The sequence below is a fragment of the Chroicocephalus ridibundus genome, chromosome 2 (assembly GCF_963924245.1).
Source record: "Chroicocephalus ridibundus chromosome 2, bChrRid1.1, whole genome shotgun sequence".
Taxonomy (NCBI): domain Eukaryota; kingdom Metazoa; phylum Chordata; class Aves; order Charadriiformes; family Laridae; genus Chroicocephalus; species Chroicocephalus ridibundus.
Window position 1 is genome coordinate 52,255,877 of NC_086285.1, and position 15,176 is coordinate 52,271,052.

General features: G+C 44.5%; 1 protein-coding gene across 1 annotated transcript in view; it reads right to left on the minus strand.

Moving 5' to 3' along the window:
• EPDR1 (ependymin related 1) overlaps positions 1-14,504 on the minus strand; it is a 33,236-nt gene extending 18,732 nt beyond the window's left edge. Inside the window, exon 1 of the mRNA XM_063325493.1 lies at positions 14,202-14,504. Coding sequence (XP_063181563.1) covers positions 14,202-14,470 — 269 coding nt within the window. The 5' untranslated portion in view covers positions 14,471-14,504. The remainder of the gene's footprint in view (positions 1-14,201) is intronic.
• Positions 14,505-15,176: the final 672 nt, after the last annotated feature.

Below are 15,176 nucleotides of genomic sequence, written 5' to 3' on the forward strand. Positions count from 1 at the left end.
ACCAACCATGGATCCTTTTACCAGGTTCCAACTAAGACGCTGTGGTACCCACATTTGGCTGTGCCTCCATCAGCAGCTCACGCCTCCAGGCCAGCCTGTATGTCACTTTGACCTGGCTTGACTGTATTAGCACAACCGATGTGACAGATCTGAATTACACCCAATTCTGCCTCCATCTCTGATGGCCAACTGTGTTCTACTCCAGAAGACTAGATTACTTACATTAAGGATTTAGGAACTTAAAATAACCTGTCTACGAGGTATGTACGTTGTGAGATCACCTCGTCTTAAAGGCAATGTAACTAACCAAAAATGAAGATAAATATGTCAATAAACAAAGAATACACATAAATGTATTGAGAATCAATATCTACATGCTTACATTTAGTTTTGGAGACCAGCAGCACAGAACATCAGTTAAAAAAATAGCAAGTCTTTCATGTTATGCTATGTTGAGTCAGGTAGACAGTCCCTTATATTTTCACTCTTCAACAACAAGGGGAATAAACAAAATGCAAGGCTGGTCTCTACTCTCTCATCCTTACCTCCTTTTACTCTCCCTAATTCTTTTTCCCCTCTATAAAAAAGTACAGGAGATGCCAGACCTTCACACTTTCTCAAGAACATTATCCAAATTTGTCGTTCTTTCTCTTCTGGGCCAGGGAAGGTAAAAAATTAATCTGACTTTGCAAATCCACGTGTGGTTTTGTGCACAGATATTAAAGTGATATAAGGGGGTGTCCAAGTCCCCAGATGCCACCACAGATAAGAAAAAAGAAATTTATTTCTCATACAGAAGATGGAGGCCAACAAATCTGGATCTAATTAAGTAGTGATACATTAATTTGAGAACTAATTGTAGTAAGAATTCCTCATCCTGTATGAAACTCTGCTTTCCAAATAATAAACATCCTCTGAGAATTACCATAACTGCATTGCATGAGTAAACTTTCCAGTGCTGGCTGCCTAAAAGTATGGCAGAATCATAAGTTTCCTGGCAAGAAAAGTATCTGAATATGATAAAACCACAGTTGCAAATGGTATTAGGAGATACTGAAAGAATGAAAAATGAGATCTTTCTTTGCTGCGTTCACTGCATCGACTCTGTGCCCCATATGAGTGTTTAAAAGCCTTTAGCACAGCCATGCACAAAACCGCCCTTGGAAAACTTTGGGGAAAATCTCTCCATTCCCCCTCAGAAACATTAATTTCTGAAAGAACAGGTATCCATACAAACAGCAGGTTTCCATGCAGACCGACTACTTAAGGAGAAGTTCCCAGCTGTTCAGCAGCCAAACACTATACAGGTCTTTCCAAAATAAATGGCAAATGCCACACACACCACATTTTTAGGAACCCTGTTATCTACCGAGCCATCTGATTTTCAGATGAAGCAGCAACCTCACCATGAATTCCCACAAAGAGCTGACAGCGGGACAGCAGATAGGGCTTACTAAGTGTGAAAGTACCAGAACAGACAGAGAAACAGATGTGCAACGTCAGAGACTGAAACCTTGGTGCAAAGTCTTGTAAGTTGTTGTCTTCATCGCTATCTTACACCTCTTTTTTTTTTTTTCTGCAACTGGTCCCAAGCTCAGAATAAGAACAGAGCAGAAAAAAGGCAGGTTTTCGTTCCTTATCCTGCTGGTAAGTGGTGGAGGTGGTTTGGGGGGGGCTTTTTTTCTCATCCCATTAAAGCCTTAAGAAAAAGTAAGTTAGTTCTTAAAAAAAAAAAAAATCCATTAGAAAAAAGTTTGTTCCCAATAGACAACCTGGGATATTAGTCACAGATGTCATAAAACTTCTTGCTTTACTGCTAACTCCAGTGAAGCAGCTGACAGTGTGTTTTGAACATACACTCAAAAATGTGAAATAATATTTGGCAATAGCTATAAAGGAGCAGATTCTGAAGAGCACATTACTGCACAAGAAGTCAATCAGCAAGCAATCAGTGAAGCCATTTTTGGAATGAATTACTTGTGAACTATTCAACTGACCAAGAGGTAAATATGCAGGGCGTTATCACAATGATATTTTTTAAATAGAGTAAAAAACCAAGGCTCATCATAAGTAACCTTAAGATGGGGTGTTGCAATACATATGGTAATTTTGGTCTTCTGCGTTGTTTTGCTATCAGTCACAATATCACATTACATTATGAACTGTCCTCAGGACAAATAATACATGTAGAAAATAAGATAACGAGTTAAGTATGCAATATTACCTTCCATTTGAGAAGGGCAAGTGAGTTTAGTTAACTTAAGGATAAGCCATTTCTTGGATATTTCATATTAAAAGACAATTTCAACTGCAATGAAGGGATTGCTTTTGTTTGTAATTTAGGGAGGAGCTAAAGCAAAACAGTTGCAGCTTTCTAAGATCCAAAAGAAGGCAGCAACTGAGATTTTTACTACTCTTCGAGAATTCTAGAAACCTTACATGCTTTTACACGTGTAGCTTTTAGATGGCTCTTTGGGGACATTCGGTTGAATCAGACAGTTACACAGTTCTACGCTTATTTGTATTAAGTTTTGAAACATGTTCTTTTTTCATTTACAAAAAAATGCAGACCGAGCTCCAGGTTTAGAATAATTTGGTATCTATCAAAGGTATCTTGATAATCCATATCTTCTTAACTGCCAAAATCTTATAGGGCTTTTTTTTGTCAGACGAAAAGTTAATAATGTCCTAAGACCACTCAACCCTGAGTTGTTTTATATGCAAAAGAAATAAGTTAAAGACATGCAGCGCAGCATCTGCACGTATTACCGGTGCCTTTTCCATTACTCTTCCAATATGGCAGTGCCTACTATGTTGGAATACCCTCATCCATGCATATTGGAATCGCATACCCTCATCCCCAGGGGTGACTGACTGGGGTAATTTCCAACCTATGCATCCAGTCCCTTCTGCTCCTTCAACATGGACACAAGAGGAGCAACACAGGGAGAATCCAAGTGCCAGACAATTACTAAAGCAACAAGGAGCTATTCAGCAGGGAAAGGCAGAAGGCTGGATGGAAGTTGCCTCGGGGCTGGACTTGGCCCACAAAATATAGCCTGGATGATGCCAGCATGAAAGGGTAAATTTCATAAGTAGTGAAAGGGATAAAATAGGCTTTCATGGAATGAATAGCTAAGTAGGTCCCAAGACATATGAAATCTTAGTAGCCAAAGACTGAAAAATTGTAACTACTACAGTGTGAGCACTGTACAAGAAGAAAGCGCCTGCCAAATTCACATTCTGATGCCAGAAATTCTGGAAATCATGAAAATCTGAAGACAAAATCTGAAAGAGCAAAAATATGGACATTGCTAAGTTAGAAGAACAGCCGTACCAACTGTAGGAATGTTGCTAATAAAATTCTCAGAGCAAAAGCAAGAATTGCAAAAATTACTCTTACCTTATTCAGTCTTTGTGGTACAAGGGAAGTATCTTTTAATAATCAAGTGGGACATAAAGCCAAACGTGCACATAAGCTTCAAAAGAATGATTAAACGGATTCTGAAATAAATGCTTGTCAAGGATCTATATTTTAAAAAGATGAAAAAAAAGTACAAGCTCAGATGAAAACAAGTGATTCTTTCTTTCTTACTACCACCTGTCATAAATTAGGTTTTGGACAAGGACAGTTATGCTGCTGTTGGAAACCCCTAGTTTACTCCTGGGTATGAAAGTATAAAAGGTACCAGTTCCGGAAATTAATACACTACTGAAAACAAGGAGCGTCTCACATCTTGAGCCTTCTGTACTTTCACGCATGGCAACAAACTCTTGGCAGAAAATCCTGTCCTTGACCTGTGACTCCCAGGTATCAGAGAGTGACCATGATACAGGCAAAAAGCCATCTGCCGGAGCCTCAGGAGGGACACAGAGTTTCCGTGTGGAATATCAGATCTCTTGTTAACATACGTGCATCTCCCCCAGGACCATAAAAGTGAGGCAGTAAACAACAACAGCCGAAAGAAACAGGTCTGCTTGGCAGAGGAGAAGTTTCACTGGCCAGTGGTACCTTCAGGTTACGCAATGCCATGCCGGGCATAATGCTCTTCATTCTAGAGGAGCCAAAATATTGGACAAGGTGGCCCTGTTCCACCCAGACATCACCCCCTCCCCAGCACGCCAGACACTATACCATGCCTTAAAAACACTTTGGAGGAGAAAATAATTTACCCTTTGAGTTAAGACGACTAACGGGTAAAAATACTTTGAGAGAGAGAACTCGGCAAGTTGCTAAACATGCAATTCCTTGCAGATCTATGGGGAAGGCCAAGCTGAAGGTCGTCTGAAGACAGGGATAAAGTTGGTCAGCATGAGGGTCTGGAGTTGGACTGCTGCTGCTTCAGCTACACAGACCCACAGCCCAAAAGTCACTGGTAGGATGGCCACAAGTCCATTTCTCCAGAAAGCAGCCCTAGCGTGACAGGCATGGGAAAAGACTCTTTCCTCCAGTCTTTGCACAGATTTGATGCCTAAGTCCTGGCTTGTGAAGAAAACTTTGTCCTATTTCCTACTATGTTCATCCCTGAATTGTCAACAGTCCATTTCTAAGACTGCATCCATTCTAATCTTACACATTTATTTACATTCCTCTTTTTCCTAGTCTGACCTCTTTACAACACCTAGCCACTGTTGCAAGCATTCTTAATTCCCAAAGCTTCTTTAAATCTAATCTTCTCCCATATTATGTGACAGATTAGTGCATTTATGCTTCTGAATAATTCAGCATTATTTATTTATTATTATTTATTAATTCAGCTATGCCAATGTCCTTCCCCGAATTGAAGCACCTGATCATGTGAAAGTTAGCCATCAGGTCACAGCAAAATAAAGAGGGTGCAAGGATATTTGAACCCTACATTTCAATTTTGCATCAGCTAATGACCCAGAATACAAATAAGGGCATAAATTACTATTGTTTCACTGACTTCACTTGTCTGTGAAAATGTCATCCAGTTGAAAACCAGTCCCATGCAGTTAATAAATGGACAAGCCTCGTTGATCTGTAAAACAAATCAGTTCTCTAGCTGGAGAAGAAAATTTTCAGAGCAGGATGACTTCTGACAGGAAAAAGCAAAAAAGAGCATCCTCTGAACTACAAAATACTGAACTTATAACATACATAAATTCTCTTGTCACGTGAAAAACTCAATAGCGGTACTAACCACTGAACAGCAATAGCACGAAAATTAAGTACACTAGTGAACAAATGGACTGTGAAATGAAACGTAGAGAAGGCTAAAAACAAAAAAATAGTTTTCTGTTCTTATAATTAAAACATCCTGCCTCCTTCCCCAAACGCTTCCTCTCCTCTAACTGGCAATCGCCTACCAAAATTCATCCTTGGAAGTGCTGGCAGAGGCAGGGTGTGGGCCGGATTCAGAGGCACAGGTTTTATCACCACATCTTCCAATTCCACTCAGATGACACAACGTTGAAAGCTGTCCACCACAGTTATACCATTGCTGTCATCAATAAGGCTAAAGGCTGAATGATGGTTTCAGTTTTGGCAGTGTGGACCAACCTCAGGAACTGAGGCTGAGTTTGAATTGGAAATGGAGAAATGTATTTCTTGTATATACCTCCCACATATGTTACAAATGTGCATCTAACATAAAGTCCTGGGATGCGATCCTTGTGCCAAGGGCAAAATTCTCATTGACTTCACTAAGCTTGCAGCCCTGAAATTACAAAAGTAAGCAAAAAGTAATGAAAAAACCTCTTGTGCTTGTTAACCCAAACTCTTCAGCTTTTCAGTATGCTCTCAACTGTAACATACGCAGCTGCCATATCCAAACCCCTTCTCCTTCTGGCATATCAAGGAAAATACCGTTCAACTGCACATGGAAGATAAACAGTGGGACTGAACAATTCAGTATGTCCCCTGCTCTTAACTCTCTCCAAATTCCAGGATGCAGTAGTACTTCCTAAATCCTGCTCCTGGGAACACGCCACGGCTGCTGCGACAATACCGGAGCATGTCCCCTCACCCTGTGATGAAGGGACCCCCATCACGCACCCCCCAGGGACAGCTACCGCCACAAGAGGACACAGATGGATTCACATCATTGGGGCGAGACTGTGCCCTAAACCACCTGGTTGTGTCATGCACTGTAATTGCCGTGAACCAAACTGGGACGGGAAGATACGGAGACCCTACAGAGAGGAAAGAAGCTAGAGAGTTATAGCGCGTATACTAACCAAGCGAACAGACAAATTTCTGGAGGCATTTCAGTAAATGCTCTCTTGAATACCTAGAACCGTTTTAAATTATTGGCCCATTTACATTAAGGAGACCTGGATGCTTAACTTACTTAAACAGATTACAGTTGAAGGGCTGATGCATCAACAGGTAAAGTGTCCCTTGGATGCTTTCATCCCTCAGATTTCTCTGAAAGCAATGTACGGTCAGTTCTTTTCTCAGCTCACAGCAGTGCAAGATCAGCCCTAAATTAGATTATGGTTTACCCTTCAGAGGAGATACTTTTTCAGACAAACGGCATCCGGTCTTGTGAGAATAGGTGTGATGTTGCCAGTTGTGACATCTGAATTACATCAGGCCTCAAGCTGAATGGAGCTCAAATTAAGATCATGAATATAAAGATTTCTTTCATCGTGTTTGTTTAGCTGTGCAGTCACGTCACCATCAACTGTCTGCATGCTGTCTGCGAGCACAGAACAAACTATGAACTTGAATCTCTCTCTCTCTATTCCTCTCCACTCTAAGTCTCTTCTGAAAAAAGAAAAGAGTAAAAAAATCCTGAATAAAAATGACAGTGATTTAATCTTGTGAAAAAACTGGTCGTCTGGTCTGAGTTACAGAAATTTAGGCATATTATATCTTCAGTGCAGTCCTGGTTTTGCTTTAAGTTTTTACTGTAATGTCCAATAGTACAAAATGAGCCATAAGTTTCAATGCAAACACACATTATTCCAAAGAGTTCAAACAGACAAGGAAGAGATGATAAGAGAAAGTATTCCCCTAACTTTAAAGGCTTCAGACGGATAAAAGACTTAAATCAATATCCACTAGTATCAACAGCAATACGGTGCCAGTGGCTATCATTTAACAATGTTTTTTAGAAAAACAAAATTTTGTGATGAGAACCTCTATTTTTTTTAAGAACATCCAGTCAACAAGATCTACAACTGATGGGATAACAATGACCCCACTGAGTGTCTGACAGTGGTTTCTAAGCACACCAACCAGCACTCCAGCATGTTATCAATTTGGGTCACTGGACACTGCTTATCTACATTTTCCCTCCAGCTTTAAAGGGTTTTGTGGATCCTCCTCTTTCAAACTTAAGAGCTAGTTTATTTTTTTGCAGTTTGGCTGGTTGCTGTGTTTCGGTAGCGTATGAAACAACTCCAGACTAATTAGCATAAACAAAGGTTCTGAGAACACTACGCTGAACAGAATACAGCATCTCAAAGCAATGGGGCTGCTTTATTCGTGCTCAGTTATCTTTTTTTTTCTCCCTCCCTCCCCCGCAACTCTGACAAAGATGCTGCTCTCCAAGGAAGTTATCGAAAGCATAAAACACAAGACAGCAAAAGCATTGCTAAGCCAACAGTTCCCAGCTTCCTCGGACAGAGTCCCCTTGCTCGTTAGTGCTGCAGCTCAATGGCTGAAGGTTTTCAACCGCCTCCCCCTGAGCGGTGTTTTCATCTCTTCCCGCACATAACAACGATGGCAATTAGATCCACTGCCTCCCTGAACTGCATGGCCTGGCCGACATCCAACAACATCAAAAACTTGGAGAGGGAAATGGCTGTTGGGTCTCATAGGCAGAAACAAAGGGATGAACAGCGCGGGGCGAGACGAGATGCTCCTCCACACAGCCCTTGTGGACCAGGGCTCCCTCCTTGTACAGCGCTCTTCTCCAAGGAAACGGCCGCCTTGGCAGGGAGCGTCACTCGGGGACTCGGTAAACCGACTCGTAAATCAGCTTATGATGGAAATGCAAGAGTTGAGGCTTGTACAGCCCACGCTCTGTACCCCAGTGGCACACAGCTCTCACTAGAATAACTTCTGCACGCTTCAGGCTATTGCCTACCATCTGACTGCCAGCCCGCATCCATCACAGCAGCTTTCCAGCGCCACCTTTCCAAACTCACAGCCGTTACCAGCAGCAGACGCCTGAAAGAACTTAGCACCTATGGGAGGAAAGTAAATGCAGGAGGTTTGAGTACCTTCCCTTCATTCTTATTCTCCAAAATGACTTGCATGCAGAGCAGCTTATAAAGCATTTTAGATCCCAAGAACTCAAATTAGATTTAGAGAAACTGCTGAAAATTCAAATCTATTTTTCACTGCAAATTAAGGGTCTCAGAAGTCTGCACACTCTACATAATCTTAAAAAATGGGGCTTGGGTTCCCAAGTAACTTGGCCAATTCTGAAAATTTTACCCGTGACCATCGTTCATTCCCCTAAACATTAAGCTGCAGAAACCACTCCCAAAACCAAGTCTGGGAAACAAATTTGCAGTCACTCAGGGTAGCTCAATGCTTTGCCGGTTGAGTCACCATAATGACCACAGAACGGATGGATTATACGATTTTAATAGGTCAGACACCGCTGTTTTTTCCTTTACAATCACACATCCTAAAACAACTAAGAAGTAGTTGAGATAAGTCAGACACGTGTGCGCACACTCTATTTATTTTGAAAAGTCATCACCTCCTCTCCAGATGAATGCTGTTATATTTGCACCTGACCATACACCGCTTCTCTTCAGTCAAGGACAGGGATTGACACATGCGTGCAAACAGCCTGCCAGAATAACAGATGTATTTCTCGAAATGCAGCTTTGTTGTTCCTCTGCTATACCAGCAGTTTTTGTTGCCAAGTGAAGGAGTTAATCCGGCCCATAACTGTGCCTGTCTTTTGCAAATACAACTGGAACTAAAGAAATTAACAACATCCAGTTCTGTTTTTAAATAAATACCGATGTGGTATCTCCAGGTTGTTTTTCTGCTCTGCAGTTATGATTGATAAGACAATAACCCCAGCAGTCTGAAACACATACGCATGCCAATGTGCTGGACACTGTACAATGGCCCATGGAGGTTACGGTTAAAATACACTCATAGAAGAGAGAAATGAATTTTCTTCCTTCTACTGACATTCCTCACCACATGGAATTTTTTTTCTCCCCACCGTCGCATTTCTCATAGGACAAACCGTTACAGGGCCTCCCCTGAAAATCACTCTATGAAAAACAGTATGGAAGATAAGGGTGAAACTCCATGAAAATGGCATGTGGTAAGTAACACCCTGTCCTACTTTGAGGTAAAAAAGAAACAATTTTCTGTTCAGTAATTTTACTTTTTAGCTAAGCCTCTTCTAACTACGGAAATTAACAGCATGTTGTGCAGAAGCTGTTTGTTCTCCGAGTGGTAACACCTATGTTCATGCCAAGGAATGGTATGCAGAGAGGCTCTTGCTTGTACTTATTGCTATAACAACCAAGGTTGCTAACTTTGTTATTTGCCCTGTTGGAGGGTCAGAAGCAGAAAAGCGTAGAAGGGTCACACCTGTGGGGAGCAGCGGACAGGAGAGGTGACCCAAAATTGACCAACAGGGGTATTCCATCCCATCTGCATCATGTTCAGTATAAAAGCTGAGGGATCAAAGGGTCAGTGTCTCCTCCTTCAATGGCCGATGTCCAAGAAGGGCTCTGTCTGTTTGTCTGCCTTTGATCCCCATCTGTGCGTTCCTGAACCCAGATCCAGAATACAGTTCCCATCCATTGCTGAGTCCAGTCTGGGACCTTCCCCGTGCCTGCCAGTCATCCTGAGAGCTTGATAGGGTTTTGTATATATTGTATATATTTCATTCTTTTATTTTTTTATAATTATTATTTTAGTAATTTGTTAATATTTTCATTAAAGTAGTTTAGTTTTTTCTAAACTCATATATCTCTTTCTCTCCCTCCTCTCCTTGGAGAGAGAGGTGGGAGGGAGCATCTGTCATTCATCTCAGTGGCCAGTCTGTCCCAAACCACAACACACCCAGCCCTCAAACACCACCTGCATCATTTCTGCTCTGCTCCCCACTTCATGCTTTTCTTTCTTCATAACCGAGCACTAATACCTGTTGAGTGGCTTCAGCAGTGCCAGGCAGAACACTTCTTGCTCTTTTTCTCCAAGAAAATGAATGATCAGGTAGGACATGCGAAGTTCTGGCCACAATGCAGTCAGTAGGATTTTTGGTTTAGACCTTTGTAGTGCCAGGATTTCTCAGCAGTTTGCAGGCATGTCATGTTCAAATCTGAACTGGCAGATGTTACCTTAAAATGAAACACTTTGGCCCCAACAGCAAAACCGTGCTGATGACTGCTATCTATTTTGTGAAGTGTCAACAGAGTGCTGAACAAGAGCGAGGAAGGATTAATATACAGAGACCACAAAAGGAAGTTACGCCATGTAGTAGGCAATAAAGGATTAAAAAACCACGTCCTATGTTTAACAGTTAACGTGACACAGCTCTGCCTCAAGAGCTCTAGGGAACCGTTTCAAGTACTCTCCTTTCACATCATATAATAACTCTACTGGCATAACCTCTTCCAAACAGGAAATGGCACAATCTGCTCAATAAAAACCTCTGTTTGTTTTCTCTTCTCTTCTCCTGATAATGGCTGAGCGCTACACGAAACCAAAAGAGAAGTCTGTCCCTGCCCTCCTTGTCTATCCCCAAAATTTTGATCCCTGCGGGACAATGCAAAATGGAGAAAACATAAGATGCAGAGTGTAGCTAAGGCTGGGTCTGTAAAAGAAGCGAAAAAGAAAGTTTAGTAAGGAATCCAACTGGAACAGGTTCTCCTCTAAGAAGCTCAGCCTGGAATCACCATTGGTAGTTTTTGCACTCTAAGCCAGAGCGTGGGCAGTCAACAGTACGACCCAGAGAAACTCACACCCAACAAGCTGGCTGAAACAATCATCAATGATGGCTTTAACGAACCGGGTTCCACTCGGTTGTACATCAAGCGAGGTGTGTGCCCAGGTGGCAGGTGATGATGCTGCAGCTGGACGATGGGGGGCAGGTGGCCTTTACCGACCCAATCACGGCATCTCGGGTGCTCTCGCGATGACTGGCGAGCAGAGAAGTGATGCTAACAAAGCAGCGATGGGATATTTACCTTATGGTTTACTTTTTGGGAGTTTACTTAAAACACTGGGTTGATGTAGCAAATTACATGAATTACATGAATTCGAAACATACATCTACAATAAAAACTGAAAGTTTCAGGTTTTCCTGCGGTTACAAGCCTGCAAGCCACTCCACACAGGCAGATCTTTGTGTCCCTGATTAACCTCAGTCAACTAACTTAAACAGGGCTGTGTCTGATTAAGGTCCACATTTGCAAGCTTCAGAAAACGCTTTGTGTAAAAATTTGGTTGTTGGCCAACCCTGATTGCTGCATGTAAGTTACGTCTGATAGGAGCAAAATGTGTCCGTTCGTGAGAATTTAGACTGAAATTTCCTTAGACACCAGGACCGCACTATTTTTCATGTTGCTTTTGTAGCCACTGCCTCGGCGTAATTACCCTTTTCTTGCCAACGTCAAAGCGGAGTGGGGGAGAGGTTATTTTTCAAAAGGCAGGATAAATCCCCTCGCCTCTAACTTCTGAAGGCTTCAGTTTATGACTCACTGTGTCCCCAGCGAAATGCAGTTGTGATCACAACTCCAGAGCTGATCCAACACGCATTGAAATCAATGGGAGTCTCTTTCCGTTGACTTCAATGGAAGCTGGGTCACGCCCTTAGCAGACACTAGCTACGCACACAACAAAACAACCCTCCAGTTTTCGATGGCAGAAAATATGGTCAGCCTGGAAACAGCAGGGACCCCTGAAGTCAGAGATTGTCTACAACAAAAAAAATAATACAGGAAAAACCAACAGAGAGATGCTTCAAGTGCACCTGTCGGAGCTCTGACTGTTTCTAGCACTATCAGCCCAGACCAAACTGCGTCCAGAGCAAATATTTATCAAAAATTTGAAAAGAGCAGACCCCGGCAAAAGCTAAAACCTGGCCCAGAGTGGAAAATGTAAAATAATTATTCAATCTTAACACCACATTTTCAAATAAAATAAACATAAGCTTCAAGAAATGAGCTCAGTTCAACTCAGAAGATAGAAAAGGCTTGCATGGGAGTTTGTGGCACAGTTTTGTGCTTGTCCAACGTGAAGGTCAACCTAGGACTTCTAAAAGGAAGGAGAGTATGAGCACAGACAGTGTCAGACTCTGTGCTGTATGTTAGCAGGCTGCCAATGAACAACTATATGTTGCCTTTAACATTCCTCATACGGCTCCTGTGTGAAAACAGTAATAAAGAAAAAAGCTCACGATGAGGGAAAGCTAAGCTTGAAAATGAAACTCATAAAACAGTTTTAAGAGTGTTTTGTGACATTCTTAAAGAAAGGACTGAGGAAGAGCACATACTTTGGAAAGACTAAAACAATGACTATGTGATGTTGGTAAGAAATTGATCATTGTCAGGAAAAAAAGCCAGGAGCAAAAAGGAATATTGATCTTTCAATCGCAGAGACCATTTAGTTTGGATGACACAGCATTTGTAGGCTGGTCTTCACCTTGGCTTATACATCCCCGGGACCGATGCATCATTATTTGAACAATTTTTGGGGTGGGAGAGGTGGAGGTCCAGGCAGACCAGCTACCCTCACATGGGCAGGTATGTCTTGACACAGTGTCTGAGAGTTACTGATGCTCGGTACCCAGAAACATCTCACTCAGGAAGGCCTCTCTGGGCTCATCATCTCTTCCACCCAGCCTGTCGGGGCCCGAGCTTGGCAGGTTGAGGAGAAAAAAAGAGGCCCTTCTTCAGTCAGCTTTTTTCTACACTTATTTTTCAGCAAATGAAGAAATGCACAATGACACAGGGATTTTCGGGGTTAGTTACGAGCTTAACAGACACGTACGGTATAAATAAACAGGGAGGTCCTCCGGGGCTGGGCAGCCTGTGCAATGCAAATGGAGACGCTGTACCACAGGTAACAGATGCATCCTGACACCCTGCACTGACTTAGCACTTGTGGGAACCAAGAACAAGCAGAGAACTTGTAAAACATGACTGAAACTTGTTAACAAATTACTGGGCTAGAACCACCCTCCGACAACATTATTCCTGCATTCGAGTGTAATCTCTTCATGTTATACAGCCTTATACCTGTTAGACCTCACATTGTGGTCTGTATTTTTGGACTTGCTTTTAAAAAACAAAACAGTTAGGAGAGAGGAGTATCTCCGAAGGTAAATAACGGATGCTGTTGACCAGAAATCTCTTTATGTATATGTGTATGTATATATACACATATATTTACACACGTGTATATGCGTATGTATATATGTATATATGTATATACACACACATATATATACACACATACATATATAAAGAGATTTCTGGTCAACAGCGTCAGTATGTATGTATACATACATATATATGTGCACATATACACACATATATATGTATATACAGAAGACTCCAGGGAGACCTTATAGCAGCCTTCCAATACCTAAAGGGGTCCTACAAGAAAGATGGGGAGAGACTGTTTATCAGGGAGTGTAATGATAGCACGAGAGGTGTTTCAAACTGAAAGAGGGCAGATTTAGGTTAGATATTAGGAACTGTGAGGGCGGTGAGGCACTGGAACAGGTTGCCCAGGGAAGTTATGGATGCCCTATCCTTGGAAGTGTTCAAGGCCAGGCTGGATGGGGCTTTGAGCAGCCTGGGCTAGTGGGAGGTGTCCCTGCCCATGGCAGGGGGGTTGGAACTGGATGATCTTTAAGGTCCCTTCCGACTCAAACCATTCTATGATTCTATGATTTTATACCTATATCTACACATATACATGTGTATATATATATATGCACATATATACGTGTATATACACACACATATACACACATATAGGGAGCACGGATACAAGCCATGTCGGCGACAGCTTTTCCATCGCGGCGTGTCCGGCAGCCCCCCCGCAGCCGTGCCCACCGCGCCCCCCCCCCCCATCCCCCCCCCAAGCCGCTCCCCCGCCTCACGCAGGGGAGGTGCCGCCCCACATCGCGGGGGGCCGATGGGCACCCCCACACACACCCCCCCCCCCGCCCCCCGGGAGGCGCCTCCGGGCTCAGTGCCGACCACCGGCGCCCCCCCCGCCCCTCCCCACCTACTTCTTGCAGGGGATGAGGGCCTTCCTCTCCTCCAGGATGCGGAGCCGCTGGTTGGGGCCGTCGTAGGAGACGGCGGCACGCGTGTTGCGGCCCGTGGCGTGATCGTAGGACACGGTGCGCCCTTCCCACTGCCGCGGCGCCTGGCACGGCTCGGCCCCCGCCGCCCCCCGCACGGCCACGCCGCCCCGCAGGAGGAGGAGGCCGCCCAGCAGCACCACCAGCGGCCCCGGCCCCGGCCCCGGCCCCGGCCCGCCCGCACGCCGCGCCATGCTCCGCGCCCCGCTCCGCGCACGGCCGCACACCGCCCCCCCCCCCGCCCCCGCACGGCGCGCAGGCGGGCGGGCAGCGCTGCGCCGCCGCGGAGGGGGGGCGGGGGGGGAAGGCGGGGGCGGCCCGCCTCCAAACCCGCATCACCTCGGCGGGGAGAGGCGGTTTCTGCTGGAGCTGGTGGGATGGGGGAGCAGGGGGCAGTGGGGAGATGGGGACCCTCGCCTTCCACACACCCCCCACCATACCCCCCTCCTTTGCACCCCGGGGAGCCGGGAGGGTTTGCCCGGGAAGGGCGATGCCAGAGGGGCACCTGGAAGGCCGGAGCCTTGGGGAGCTTCTGGGCACTCTAGGCGAGCTTTGGGAGGGACCTGCTGGGTGATGATGCTTTAATGTTGCTGTCCCGGGGGGAATTTACTTTTCCCTTGCCATACAATGTCACCAAGCACACACGCCCCTTCATCGCCCACTGCTCTCTCGGGTTTCTCAGCCCTTGTTTGCTGCCCGCTCCGGATGAACTTCCCTCGCACACCAAGGGAGAGGGGAAGCCTCTGCCCCATGGACCCTCTGCGGCACCCAGCCCTCAGCTCTGCGGGTCCATGAGGGGAAACACGGGTGGCACCACGGCACCCGGCCAGGGCAAGCCCAGCAGCCGCTGTCTGAGCCACGCTGAGGCTTTCCCTGGTCACTGCAACAACCTGGCATCGC